Source organism: Ovis aries, chromosome 1 (assembly GCF_016772045.2).
Source record: "Ovis aries strain OAR_USU_Benz2616 breed Rambouillet chromosome 1, ARS-UI_Ramb_v3.0, whole genome shotgun sequence".
Taxonomy (NCBI): domain Eukaryota; kingdom Metazoa; phylum Chordata; class Mammalia; order Artiodactyla; family Bovidae; genus Ovis; species Ovis aries.
In genome coordinates this window covers 196,864,621-196,879,938 of record NC_056054.1, presented here as the reverse complement: position 1 = coordinate 196,879,938, position 15,318 = coordinate 196,864,621, and the positions used below count along the sequence as shown (strand labels likewise).

At 41.5% G+C, this 15,318-nt stretch overlaps 1 protein-coding gene across 13 annotated transcripts in view; it reads left to right on the top strand.

Moving 5' to 3' along the window:
* Positions 1-1,838: 1,838 nt before the first annotated feature.
* Positions 1,839-15,318, top strand: part of CCDC50 (coiled-coil domain containing 50) — an 86,466-nt gene continuing 72,986 nt past the window's right edge. For 7 of the 13 annotated variants that reach the window (XM_042233147.2, XM_042233143.2, XM_060404738.1 and 4 more), the window contains exon 1: positions 1,839-5,978. In XM_042233147.2, coding sequence (XP_042089081.1) covers positions 5,142-5,978 — 837 coding nt within the window. In that variant the 5' untranslated portion in view covers positions 1,839-5,141. The remainder of the gene's footprint in view (positions 5,979-15,318) is intronic. The other 6 variants (XM_042233151.2, XM_060404746.1, XM_027957300.3 and 3 more) reach the window with 2 other exon arrangements.

Here is a 15,318-nt window from a genome sequence, read left to right as displayed (position 1 = left end):
CAAAAACTCAGAAAGCAGAAAAAAGAGATAAAAAGAAAGGTATTTGTTTGTGTGTTTTCATGATTGAGTCACTATATCCATCCTCACCTGAAATCTGTCCAGAGATGTTCAGTTACAGGAGCCAACAAGCTTCCTTCTCTCGTGCACATCAGTATGGGCTGCATTTTCTGTTACTTGCCACCAGGCACCTCCTGTCTGCTAGGAGCAACTTTCCATGTACATGCTGTCCGCAGTTCTCAGGCAGAATGCTCTCACCACCTGGCATCTCAGAACACAGGAAACAGCCCCCCACCCCCCACCCCCGAAAATGTGCAAACCATTTGAGGCTAGGTTTGGAGAGTTACATCATGTTCTGAGAGAGGAAAGACCACCTTTGGGGGGTACACTGTTCAAAATTCTGGAGGAATGGATCCTGAGAACTGTCAGAGAACATCACCTGGCATCAGCTGATCTCAGCTGCTCCCTGAGTAGTGAGGGCTGAGCGTCCTTCCTGAAACAGAGGGTCTTTGGCAAACTTGCTTCTGGATACCGATGTGTTTATGGTCATATCCATCAGTTGCCAGAAGCATGGGGAGGAAACTGATTCTGAACGCACAGTCTCGTGAACACCGACATTCTGCTTCAACATTTATTTCTGAAAATGTTTTACCAGTTTGTGCTCCTTTCAAGACAGTTTGGTTTCACGATGAACAGGACTACCTGGACTTCTTCTCTTCTCGCTTCTCTGAGGCTAGTGAACCCCAAGGGGTCCAGGGGTGAGTTCAGCTGGCAGGTACGGACCTTACATTCCAGTCCCAGTAAATCCTCTGCTAGGCACTTGAGATCTTTTAGGATTGCCGTAGGGTGGGCTTCCCAGAGCCTGTTCTCCCCAGTTGTCTTGATTGTCATCAGTTTGAAAGGAATTCTACTCTATTGACCATAAGCATCAACAGCCTGCTGCCAGACTGTTGGGATCTGCATCTTAGATCCCCACCAAGGACTGTCCAAATGACCTTACCTCTCCCTGCTTCAGCTTCCTCCTCTGTAAAATGGAGATAATAAAACCAAACACACACACACACACACACATTTTTAAATTTATATTTCAATGGGAGTGTGGCTTTGGTGCATTTTCAGCAAAGACTGAATTGGATACCTGGATTCAATCCACCATCTTTACTGAAACATCTCCATTCACTTTTTTCTTCTTAATAAATATATTTTATTGAAGTTTAATTGACTTACTATGTTTCAGATGCACAGTAAGGTGATTTGGTTATACATATACACATTAATTTTTTTCAAATTATTTTCCATTATAAGTTATTCCCTTTGTTGCTTGTTACATGTCCATTTTTTAAAAGCAGAAATCTAGCATTCTATTCATACTGAGTCAAACAGGTGGAATCAAAATGCCATATACTTTTTAGTTAGGAAAAAGTTCATGTTTTCTAAAATATAAATATTATACATACTTTATATATATATTACTCCTTTGAAGGAAAGTTATGACCAACCAATATAGCATATTAAAAAGCAGAGACATTATTTTGTCAACAAAGGTCTGTCTAGTCAAGGCTATGGCTTTTCCAGTGGCCATGTATGGATGTGAGAGTTGGACTATAAAGACAGCTGAGTGCCAAAGAATTGATGCTTTTGAACCAGGAGATCAGTCCTGAATATTTACTGAAGGACTGATGCTGAAGCTGAAACTCCAATACTTTGGCCACCTGATGCAAAGAGCTGACTCATTTGAAAAGACCCTGATGCTGGGAAAGATTGAGGGCAGGAGGAGAAGGAGATGACAGAGGATGAGATGGTTGGATGGCATCACTGTCTCAATGGACATGAGTTTGGGTGAACTCCAGGAGTTGGTGATGGATAGGGAGGCCTGGCATGCTGCAGTTCATGGGATTGCAAAGAGCTGGACATGACTGAGCGACTGAACTGAACTGATAAGTATACAAAAAACTTCGTAATCTGATTACTCTCTCTCAACTCTCCTATTGCTGCTTCCTTATGAATAACCTGGAAGTCAATCAAAAGTTCTCTTTTCCAGTCCTTGTTGCCCTTATTTTGTCAACATATTTGACACTACAGCCAATCAAACCTTTAAATGAATATGAAACTTAGCAGTTGGATACATGAAGATGGAACTCATGGAGAATTTGGGTTGAAAATATAAATTTTGGGGTTTGTCAGAATATTAGGTTGAACCACATTAATTGTCAATTTTTTTCAGTCAAAATTGTGCCATACTGGCAATTTCATTTACCCAAGGGTTAATAATTAAAGCAGAGACTGGATTAATAACTAGAAGTAATAAGAATAGTTAGGAAGGAATAGTTTGAGTACTAAAGCACAGTCTGAAACACTCCAGCATTTGAAGGTCTAGGAAATTGGGAGGAACCCATAAAGAAAGACACATGGGAGTGTGTATGTATGTGTGTTTAGTTTTGGTGTACATTCTAGGGGTGGTCAGTTGCCTAACTAGGAATACAAACTGAGGCGTTATAACCTAGGATTTTACCAGAAGGCTACACTTCAAAGAAAATTGTAATAGGAACATTAAGCTATTTTCAAAAAATTTAGATTAAAAACAGAAATTTCATAGCACAATATAATGAATATTAGGAATCAGTTTAAATTTGGGAATATTTGAAATATATAGATATGTGAATTGGTTTAAATATTTAAAAAAAATTCCCCACTCTTATTTGGGTAGGCTGTAAGAACCAACAGAGTCTTTCAGTCTTTAATTTGTACAGTGGTGCTCAAGGCATGATTCCAAAATAATGTGTGTGTTTGCACAAATCTTTTATGGACTGTGTAGTTAGAGGCTATAAAAGGATAAGGAATTGAGGCTTTATTAAGTTTTCAGAGTAGATTTTATGACTTTGTGCCTAAATGTGTGTATATATGAATTTAGTCTCAGACATACTTTTTTTATAACCTGGTAAAAACAATTCAGGTGGAGTTGCTAGCTTATGTGTGTGTGTTCAGTCGTGTCCGACTCTGTGACCCCATGGACTGTAGACTGCCAGCCTCCTCTGTCCACAGGATTTCCCAGGCAAGAATAATGGAGTGGGTTGCCATTCCCTTCGCCAGGGGATCTTTCCAACCCAAGGATTGAACCCTCATCGCCCGTATCTCCTGCATTGGCAGGCAGATTCTTTACCATTGCATGACCTGGGAAGCCTATAACCATCTCCAATAATTGGCAGATACCAGTATCCTGAAGAACTCTCAAAAGTGAGCTTACATTGTTTGAATCATTTTTTAACAACATGGCTAGTGGTGTAGATAAGTGAGGGAGATAAATGAGGTAAGTGAAAATACAAAAACTAAAACCAGCCCAAAACAAAAAAATGTATCAGGAAGATGAGTTAAATCATATCTATTACATGGGAATAGTAAGCCAATAAGAGGAAAGCTGAGAATTGACTCCTGGATTTGGCAACATGGAGATCATTGTTAATTCTAATAAAAACAGCTGTTTCTTGGAGCAATGAGGCTAAAAACTATGATTGAAATACTCAAGAAAGACCAAGAGAATAGGAAGTGGAGATCATATGAATAGATGCATATGTTTTATGGTCTTACAGTGATCATAAGAAATGTCAATGTTAAGGAAAACAAAACAATGACCCTTTGGCATATCTCAACTATACTAATCAGAGTCTAGGCAAAAGAATGCACACTCAAAATAGTTAAACTGGAAAGAATATAATTAAGGGATTATTTACAAAGGTATGGGTGTGGTTAAGGGAACCAGTAACAGTGTGAAGCTATTACCACTCTGGGCCTGAAGGGGCACTGTAAAGAAATGGTATTATGAGAGACTCATGAGAGCTGGAACTCTGGGAAAGAGGTTTCTAGACAGGCATTGTAGTCAGAGAGACACAGTATGACCAAAATTTTGGCCTAGGTAGCATAAAGGAAAGGCATGTAATATACACCCTGACATTTCCCTCCTCCTTTTTTTTTTTTTTTTTTTTTAATTTTTTGCCAATGTTGTGCATTGGTCTAACTCAAAAAGAAGCCACAGGGCAAGGAGACCCTGGTGATGTTTTCATAAATGTCACCCTCCCAGAGCAGAGCATGACGGAGGAATGAAGACAATGAATTTGGGGGAGGAAAACAGACAATACTGTTATTATAAATATTCTCTATGACCATGGGAAGTTAAAAAAAAGAAGTCAGAAAGCAGGCAACTTAAAATTCTCAACATAAAATTTTCTAATATTTCTATTTACACACTTAATTTGCTGGTGTTCTTTCTGCCTAGTAATAGGGTTGGCTAACCTTTTCTGAAAATGATCCAATAGTAATTATTTTATAATTTGAGTACAAAGAGGCAAGATTGAAAATACTATATTGTATTTCTATAAGCACTTAAATGTAATCATTTAAACACATAAAAAGCAGCCATTCAAATCCAGTGGCCCAGGGTTTGCCACCCTTTGGCTTAGAAAATCCTTTCTTAAATTTTTGCTAATCTTAAGTCAATGGCAAGTCCAAATAAACCCTCCTCCATGTGGCCTCTCATACAGTTACTCCTTGAGCTGTTGAGTGACAGAATATCAACTTTTACTAGTTCGAGGTAGTAAAATGTGCTAGCCTAAATTGAGAAGATGCTGGAGGTAAATACCAGAATCCAGAGCAGTGGGAATCTCAGGGACCCCCTGGTTTGCTACTATGGTAACACCAGAACACACCCTCTTCATCTTTACTGTCTCCTTACCTTTACTTCTGTCTTCAGTTTGGCCTCATTGTCTATTAAGAAGAGTCAACCCTCTTCACAAGAAACAATGCTTATCTGTCTTTCTTTATATAATAACCTCAGATAAGTATTCTACTTGACCTGTCTTGGTCACACACCCATCCTTAGATGAATGTATGTAGGTGAGGGAGGAAGCTTGTTGATGGTGGAGAGGTTGTTTGATCGCACAAGCTTGGGGGAGGAGGCCCCTTCCGAAGAGGACTTCCCAAAGGGAGGGAGAATTCTGTTGCCAGGAGATGCTATTTCGGGGAAATAAAAATGTCACAATTGTAGACCAATGTGTGACATGCCAGAAGAGGGAGATGTCTGACGCATGTTGTTATCACCCACAGTATCTAACATTGGACTCGCTAGACATTCGTGCATTTTTGATGAATGAATGACTCAGTTCCCTCAACTGGTTGTGAACATTCTCTTAACTCGCCTAGCTTCTGATCAGCGGCTCCCTAGTTCTGTACATTGTAGTAGAGAGTTTTTAATGACCAAACATCATCTTTCCTCTAATCCCAGGAGACAGAGTGTCCCAGAGAGCCAGGCACACAGGAAGCATCCTGTGGAAAGAGCCCAAGAATGGGGACTACACCGGCGACAGAAACGACTGTTGTGGGGGATCCGTGCGGCCTTTTGGCCGAGGCCTTCAGGACACAAGGCCCCCACCGACAGACGCGACCCTCCCTTGGGAGGGAGGCAGGGCGAGGGGGCGGAGGCCCTAGCCGCCGGCGAGTCACTCGGCACAAAGGAGACAGCAGGGAGGCGGCCGCAGGAGCCGATCTGCGCTCGCCAGCCACTTGAATTGCGGTTACAGACCTGCAGCTCCCCTCCCCCTCCCCACCCAGGCCCGCCCGCCCGCCCGCCTTTCTGTCTCCTTTCTCCCTCCGTACTGGCCGGCCCGGGTCCATTTCCGGGCTCCGGGTATTCGGTATTGATCAGGGCCGGGGGCGCGGGAGCAGGTGGCTGCGGCGGCGCAGCCTGCTGCGCCCGGGTCGGTCTCCCGCCGCCCTTGTCGCTAGCCCTTGCACGGCGGCCCGCCCCGTCCTCCGGGCCCGAGCGCTGCCCGCTGGACTTTGCGCCGCGTCGGGCGCTGCTGCTGCTGCGCGCCGGGCCGTGCTCTGTGCAGGCGGCTGCCGGGAAGCCGGAGGCGAAGTGCAGCCCGGACCCCAGGCCAACATGGCTGAAGTCACCATCGACCAGTCCAAGCTGCCGGGAGTCAAGGAAGGTAGGGGCCGGGCCGTGGAGCGCGCGCCGGGCCCCTCCGGCTCCCAGCGCCGGGTCCCTCCCGAGGGAGGAGGGCCTTCCTAGTCTCGGCGGCCCCCGCGGCCTTCGCTTGGCGCCCACCGGGTGCCGGCCCGCCGTGGCCGGGAAGAAATTGAATTCCGGTTCTGCTGCGGGACCTTGGGCAAGTCACCTAAGTTCTGAGCCCGTTTTTCTCCACCGTCGGGAGATGGGGGGAGAGGCCAACACCACTCTCATCAAGTGGTTGTGCAAAGGTTCTCCAGAATAGCCGTGCCGTTAGTGAAAGCTCCAGAGCTGGGCTCCTCTGACTTAACTTCTCTTCTTAAAAATTCAGGCCCAGCCTAGCTGGCTTGAAGGCTAGGAAGTGGGGAGTGGTTGACGTTCAGTTCCTTGTGGAACCTTTGTTTTGAAACTTGACTCTTTCCCTCCTTCTGTCTACGTTTCCTAGCGCTGCGTCTGGCTGGCTGACTTTCCCACCTTTTTCCAGGTTTAAAAGTTTAGTCTGGGCATTGCCCAGCGCGAGCAGCCAGATGGGAAGCTGCTATAAATAAGCATTTTCTCACAAAAAGCAGTAAGCGAGGGGAAGCAGGGGACTCATTGTGCTCTTGAATTTTGCTAGTTTCCTATACTGATGTCCAGATGTAAGAGCTTGATTACTACTGGTCTGGCTTGACTTCTAGCAAGAAGCCCATTGACTTCTTGCCTCTTGTCTTCATCCTAGACCCTTTTTTTTTTTTTTTTTTTAAACTGAGCTCTTTGGTGCTGGATCGCTGTAATCTTTAGTAATCTTAGGCTGTTATTTGTCCCTGGGAAGCATAGAAGTCCCAGAGTGCTATCCCGGCTTGCAGAGGTTGCCTTTGTAGTGGATGTCATTTGTTTCAGCTGACTCTTGTGGTCTTAGTTGTCCTGGGAAGGTGGAATTGAAAAGGATCTTTGCTTTCTTGGAATTGTGTGTTTGTTTCATTGCCAACCTGATTTGACTCAGGGTCTTGTGGCTGCTAGGGCTGAACCCAGGATCCAAAGAAAGCTTGACTGCTTTAGGCCCCAGAGTTCCAAACACCAGGAGACAGTCGCTGGTTTTGTGTAGAATTTTTAATGGGTTTGGGCCTGTCCTGTTGTTCCTAAAGGATGTTAGAGTTTTTTAGGCCGGAGACTTTTTATCAAGTGGTGTTTTTCAACCCTTGAGTTCCCATCTTGGTTTTGGTAAAGGTTCTTGCATTCATATGTAAATGATTTTTTCTTTGCATGGTCTTGTCTGGAGCTGAGTGGTAGGAAAGGCAAATTTGCACTTTGAAAGTCCTAGTCTTAGAGATTGTCTTTAACCTTTGTGGTATGAAGTTGTGCGTGTGTGTTTATATATATCCTTGCATATATAATGCTTCCTTGAGGGGTGTGAGGAGTAGGGTAAGAATTGGAGTTCAGACACAACCTCAGTTTGTTAACTAGGGCTTCCCTGGTGGCTCAGTCGGTAAGGAATCTGCCTGCAGTGTGGGAGACCTGGGTTTGATCCCTGAGTTGGGAAGATCTCCTGGAGGAGGGCATGGTAACTCACTTCAGTTTTCTTGTCTGGAGAATCCCCGTTAACAGAGGAGCCTCGTGGGCTACAGTCCACGGGGTTGCAAAGAGTCAGACACACTAAGCGCAGCACGCAGTCATGTAGTGCTATGGATTTACCTTGCTCCGTGTACATGTTAGTGACCTGAAACAAACCTGAAACTCTTTCTATGTATGCATTTGTATTACTCTTAGTTCTTTTGGTTTCTAACCAAGACGTGAATGGTTTATTCCAGTATATTCTTTTCTCAAGGGTTTCAACAAACACTTTCCATCTATAAATGCAAGATTTTTCCATTGCTAAACTCTGGAGTTTAACTCATTTGGATTGGTTTTCGTTTTGCACAACTTGATATGAGGCAGTCCAGTTTATATAATATGGTAAAGTGGTATGGAAATTTATGTAGCTGTTTCATTAAATGAGAATTACATATATTGATTCACTTTGAAGGTGGTCAGAAATTGTTGAGAGATCATTGTTTTTGTAAGCATCTGATTTTTCTGGTTTAAAGATCATCAAAGGAAATGATACACTATACTAGGAATGTCCTAATGGCGGTGTGGTTTTTGTTCTGGGAAGTATTCACATCTAATAAAGTATATCTTTCTCTAATATAACTCTTGATTATAGTCTGGTTGCTCCCTAATGATTTTTTTTGGACCCTAATTAAAGAAAATAAAGTTGGTGACCATGATTGGGTAAAACATACACAAACATTGAGACTGTTCTTAATATTGAAACTCCAACTCAGTTTGAAAAGGAAGTTTAGTAATAATTTGCTTAATATTCTGGCATAGATTTTTAAACTCCAGTTTTGAAAACTCTCTACTTCTTGTATTAATGTAAACCTTTGTATACAATTACAATTTGGAATCATTGGGCAAATTCCAGTAGAGACTGAGAATGCGGTGGATGTCTGCCCCTTCCCACTGTCCTTTTCTTTAGGAAGGGACCGGGCACACTGGAACTTTTTTGTGAACGGCTCAACAGAGGTCATGGTAGCAGCTGACTTTAGGGAAGGAGGGTATTTGAAAACTTTTTTCTTCTAGGTTAAAATCTAGCACTTGCTTAGTTTTAAGATGGTCAAAGATACTCATCATTTGGACAGACTTTAAAAAAAAAAACTACTTCAGTATTTTTACCTTGGGAAATCTGTCTTAAATAGGAGACAGATGTGTTTGAGTTCATTTGTAGTGAAAAGAATTAAGTCAAGAATTAAGTCTAAGATGAATTTTAACACACATCATTGTTTCTGGGTTAAAAAGGGTGTTTTTTTTTTTTTTGAACATCTGCATACTTTTTGTAATGGAAATACTGTTGCCATTGTTTAGAAGTAATGCTTTATTTCTTCGGGAACATTTGAGGTTCTCTGCTACAAGATTTGAAATAATTCTCAACCATTTTTTTTATATCAGATGTATATTTCAAATACATCATGCAATTTGTGAATGCTAGACAAAAGTATTCTCCAGTAGAAAAAGGTTCCAACAATATTCCAATTTTTTTTTTTTTAGTTTAGATAAAAGCTTTTTTTTCCCCCCTTAAAAAAAAAAAAAAGCACTTTTATTAGTTAACAAACTTAGATTTTTGGTCAGTTTTAGCCTCTTTGCTGAATTTTCTTTCTGAAACCACAATCCAGACTCCCCACTTTTTGCTCTCTCCAGTCTGATTTCCATCTCTGTGTGTCCGACTCTTTGTGACCCCCAAGGACTGTAGCCTGCCAGGCTCCTCTGTTCATGGGATTTTCCAGCCAGGAATATTGGAGTGGATTGCCATTTCATCGTCCAGGGGATCTTCCTGTCCCAGGGATCAAACCCATGTCTCCTGTGTCTCCTGCTTTGACAAGGGGATTCTTTACTGCAGAGACACTGGGGAGGCCGCTTCCATAACTCTACTTGGTTTTAATTGCTCACTGCTAATCTTGCTCTTTCCTATATTTAGCAAAGTTTTCACATTATCTTAAGATTTTGGTCTGAGAGATGTAGACTGTGCATCAAAGCCATTTCTAGACTCTAAAGTTTATTAACTTTTGCAGTTTTTTAGTCATTAGCGTTTTCCCACTTTTAAACATTGAACACGAAATATACAATCTACAGTCCTCTCATCTACCAGGCCAACCTTCTTTCTTCTTTCCTCTCAGCAGTAAGGGAATTTATTATGTATTTTGTATTTTTACTGTCCTTCAAGTGGGAAGTTCCAGCATCTCCAAAGTTAGTTTACTCACGGTTAGCATCTGATGACCACCTGTGCACTTGTGGTAGAGACATTTCTTGAAATGAAGATAGCTAGCTATTCTGAGAGCAAATTCTTTTTCTTTAAAGATCAAAGTTAATGCATTTTCAGAAATATGCCTAGAAAGCACTGATTCATTTTAGGTCCAGAACACCATAGTGGCAAGATGAGGGTAAATTAAATTAATGGCGTAAGTCCAGAACTTTAAGCAGAAAGATACAAAATTATGTGTGTTACAGTAAGTTAGTCAAATAGTCCCAGAGATCCAAAGCATGTGGCATGCCCACAAGACACATAATGTGATGGAGGTCTCTAAGAGGTCCGTTTACTGGCTCTCAGACAAACTCAGTTTCTCTTTTCCTCAAAATTCCATAGGTTGTTTTGGAGGGTAGGGGGTGGTTTTTTTTTTTTTTTTAATGAGACCACTGCTAAATCTTGACTTAGGTATGTGTCTTGTTTTTCTTTACCTTGATCTGGCTTCAGATCTTTCACATAGCTGGCAAAGACTCAGCAGATATGTGAATGTGTGAATGAATGAATGAGTAAATCATGACTACTAGATGCTCTCTTGTTAGTTTAGAAATCCTATCTCTGGCGTAATTTCCTGTTCCTTCTCAGAGCATAACCTCTTAGAGGGCAGAGATAATGCCTTTTAACCTTGACATCATGTATCTTAGTGCCACTGTTATATTTATGAAAATGTTTTATGTATTTTTTCTAGTGTTTTTTTTTTTCATAGATATGTGTTATAAATGGAATCCATACAAAGTTATGGATAACATAGATAGTAAAAAAAAAAAGTCATTGCATGCTCTTCCTTATGACTTTGAAGGTAATCATTATTAAGAATAAAATTTTAGTAAAAACATTTTAAAAAATGCTGTTTGGTGGTTTGAATTTTTTTTGAGTAATATGTTTAATTTTTTTTCCCCCTGAGGTAAAATACAAAGCAGTATCATATAATTTGGAAGCTGAAAAACCGTAGATACATATTTTTTAGAAATTTATGTGTGTCACCTATTGTGTGAGGGTAGTTTCACAGTAAAAGGTGCCCTGTAGTGTATGGTGTGATCTTGACTGTGCTGGAAAGGCAGTCCTGTAGAGTTCAAGAGTTGTTCAAAGAGTTGTAAAGAACTCTTGAAATTCCACCCAGAATGCCTCTCACATTTGCTATATGCAGGTATGTAGTACCTTCTTAAATAAATACAGTGATTTTAAAAAACTGAAATACCTGCTATTTGTAAAATAAAGATTATTTTAGTGATTCAAGAAATGCCTTTTTTTTTTTTTTTAAACTGACAAGTACATAAAGGCCAACTTCTCCCTTGTGGGAAACTATTAGAAACCACTGCTCCGCCAGATTTTCCAGATGAAAATCTGAGAGCCAGGATGGGGAAGTGAGTTGTAATAAACCCCTTAGACTTAACGTATCTAAAAATTGCGATATGGGGCCTAAATTTAGAGAAGTTTAAAATTGAGTATTCCACAGCTCAGTCTTCCCTCCTCTCTCCTTTTTCACCTTCCTCTTCCTTTCCCATCTCCTCCCTTTCTCTCTCTTCTTTTGTTCCCTCTCTGTGTTCTTCTCTCTTTTCAAGTATTCTGTAGATAAAAAAGAATCACTCCTGAGGTATTTCCTTAATGTGTGTGTGTGTATGCGCGCCCGCTCAGTCACTCAGTTGTATCCTTCTCTTTGCGGCCCCATAGACTGTAGCCTGCCAGGCTCCCCTGTCCATGGAATCTCCCAGGCAAGAATACTGGGTGTGTTGCCATTTTCTTCTTCAGGAAATCTTCCTGACCCAGGAATCGAACCTGCATCCCTTGTGTCTCCTGCATTGGCAGGCGGATTCTTTACTGCTAGATCCACTGGAGAAAAACAATGCTATAAAAATAATGAGTGGCAAAACAATTTCAGAGCTTTTTCTCAAGTTGTTTTAGCAATAATGTTTGATATGAATGTTAAAAAGTTGACCTAAGTTTTATTTTATTTTTTAATTAAAAGCTTTTTTTTTTTTTTTTAAGGTGTTTGTTTTGATTCAGCAAATGAATTGCTGCATGAGCTATACAGGAGGTCATATTCCTGCCTCAGTGGTTTTTCCGACAGAAGATGCATTTCCTCTCTGGTATACTCAGCCTGGAGGGGCTAATATTTAGAGGCTTGAATATTTTAAGACAGTTAAACATAAACTGTGGAAATAAAACCATGATCTTTCCTCAGTTCTCTTTAGAGATGCAGAGTTTTGATTGAGATAAGTGAATTTTTGCCTCAGTAACAGAAAACAGTGTGACACCGCAAAACTTTAGTAAACTTTTCTTGAAATCCCAGTATTTTAAGTAAAGGAGTGTATTTTACAATTAACTACCCCAAACTATAGGGGAAAAAAATAAACCTTATCACAGCTATGTTTGCAATTTCAGATGTAGCCACTGAAAGGATTGTTGGGTTAATGCTTTGAGCTGATGACCTATTTAAAAGTGTCCTGTGCTTCAAAACTGTAAAATTAGGGTGCCCTAGATCCTAATTAAGAACTACAAAGGATAATTGGTTTTATATACCGTGGGGTTATATAGACTGTTTATTCCCAGATGTTTGAATTTAGAAATCAGTACAGGAATTCCTAGATACTGTGTGCTGTTCGTATGCTGTGCTTAGTTGCTCAGTTGTGTCTGACTCTTTGTGACCCCATGGACCCCCCTGTAGCCCACCAGGCTCCTCTGTCCATGCGGATTCTCCAGGCAAGAATACTGGAGTGGGTTGCCCTGCCCTTCTCCAGGGGATCTTTCCAATCCAGGGATCGAATCCAGGTCTCCTGCATTGCAGGCGGATTCTTTATGGATTGAGCTGCCAGGGAAGCCGAGATACTGTTGTGTTGGCCAAAACAGAAGAGTTTTTCAGTGAGCTGGTACAGAAAACCTGAACAAACTTTTTGGCCAACCCATTGATTATGTTCTTTGCAGCCAAACAGGGAGAAATTCTGTTCAGTTAAGTTCAGTTCAGTCACTCAGTCGTGTCCGACTCTTTCTGCCCCCATGAACTGCAGCACGCCAGGCCTCCCTGTTCATCACCATCTCCCGGAGTTCACTCAGATTCATATCCATCGAGTCCGTGATGCCATCCAGCCATCTCATCCTCGGTCGTCCCCTTCTCCTCCTGCCCCCAATCCCTCCCAGCGTCAGAGTCTTTTCCAGTGAGTCAACTCTTCGCATGAGGTGGCCAACGTACTGGAGTTTCAGCTTTAGCATCATTCCTTCCAAAGAAATCCCAGGGTTGATCTCCTTCAGAATGGACTGGTTGGATCTCCTTGCAGTCCAAGGGACTCTGAAGAGTCTTCTCCAACACCACAGTTCAAAAGCATCAATTCTTCGGCGTTCAGCCTTCTTCACAGTCCAACTCTCACATCCATACATGACCACTGGAAAAACTATAGCCTTGACTAGACGGACCTTAGTCGGCAAAGTAATGTCTCTGCTTTTGAATATACTATCTAGATTGGTCATAACTTTTCTTCCAAGGAGTAAGTGTCTTTTAATTTCACGGCTGCAGTCACCATCTGCAGTGATTTTGGAGCCCCCCCAAAATAAAGTCTGACACTGTTTCTACTGTTTTCCCATCTATTTCCCATGGAGTGATGGGACCAGATGCCATGATCTTCGTTTTCTGAACGTTGAGCTTTAAGCCAACTTTTTCAGTCAGCAAAAACAAGACCGGGAGCTGACTGTGGCTCAGATCATGAACTCCTTATTGCCAAATTATTATCAGACTTAAAAAGAAGGGAAAACCACTAGACTATTCAGGTATGACCTAAATCAAATCCCTTATGATTATACAGTGGAAATGACAAATAGATTCAAGGGATGAAATCTGATATCGGGCCTGAAGAACTAGAGGTAGTGATCAAGACCATCCCCAAGAAAAAGAAATGCAAAGAGGCAAAATGGTTGTCTGAGGAGTTCTTAACAAATAGCTGAGAAAAGAAAAGGTGTGAAAGGCAAAGGAGAAAAACAAAGATATATCCACTTGAATGCAGAGTTCCAAAGACTAGCAAGCAGAGATAAGAAAGCTTTCCTCAGTGATCAGTGTAAGATATAGAGGAAACAATAGAATAGGAAAGACTAGAGATCTCTTCAAGAAAATTAGAGATTCCCGGGGAACATTTCATGCATAGATGGGCACAATAAAGGAAAGAAATGGTATGGGCCTAACAGAAGCAGAAGATACTGAGAAGAGGTGGCAAGAATACACAGAAGAACTATACAAAAAAGATCTTCATGACCCAGATAACCACAATGCTGTGATCACTCATCTAGAGCCAGACATCGTGGAACGCAAAGTCAAGTGAGCCTTAGGAAGCATCACTACAAACAAAGCCAGTGGAGGTGATGGAATTCCAGTTGAGCTATTTCAAATATTAAAAGATGATGCAGTGAAAGTGCTGCACTCAGTATGCTAGCGAATTTGGAAAATTCAACAGTGGCCACAGGACTGGAAAAGGTCAGTTTTCATTCTAATCCCAAAGAAAGGCAGTGCCAAAGAATGTTCAAACTATTGCACAGTTTCACTCATCTCATACGCTAGCAAAGTAATGTTCAAAATTCTCCAAGCCAGGCTTTAACAGTGTGTGAACTGTGAACTTCCAGATGTTCCAGCTGGATTTAGAAAAGGCAGAGGAACCAGAGATCAAATTGCCGACATCCACTGGATCATCGAAAAGCAAGAGTTCCAGAAAATCATCTACTTTGTTGACTACACCAAAGCCTTTGACTGTGTGGATCACAACAAATTCTGGAAAATTCTTCAAGAAATGGGAATACCAGACCACCTGACCTGCCTCCTGAGAAATCTGTATGCAGGTCAAGAAGCAATGGTTAGAACTGGACATGGAACAACAGACTGGTTCCAAATAGGAAAAGGAGTATATCAAGGCTGTATATTATCACCCTGCTTATTTAACTTATATGCAGAATACATCATGAGAAACGCTGGACTGAATGAAGCACAGGCTGGAATCAAGATTGCCAAGAGAAATATCAAAAATGTCAGGTATGCAGATGACACCACCCTTATGGCAGAAAGTGAAGAAGAACTAAAGAACCTCTTGATGAAAGTGAAAGAAGAGAGTGAAAGAGTTGGGTTAAAACTAAACATTCAGAAAGCTAACATCATGGCATCTGGTCCCTTCACTTCATGGTGAATAGATGGGGAAACAATGAAAGCAGTAACAGACTTTATTTTTTTGGGCTCCAAAATCACTGCAGATGGTGACTGCAGCCATGAAATTAAAAGATGCTTGCTCCTTCAAAGAAAAGTTATGACCGACCTAGACAACATATTAAAAAGCAGAGACATTACTTTCCCAACAAACGTGCGTATAGTCAAAGCTCTGGTTTTTCCAGTAGTCATGTGTGGATGTGAGAGTTGGACTCTAAAGAAAGCTGAGAGCTGAAGTATTGATGCTTCTGAATGGTGGTGTTGGAGAATACTCTCGAGAGTCCCTTGGACTGCAAGGAGATCCAACCAGTCCATCCTAAAGGAAATCAG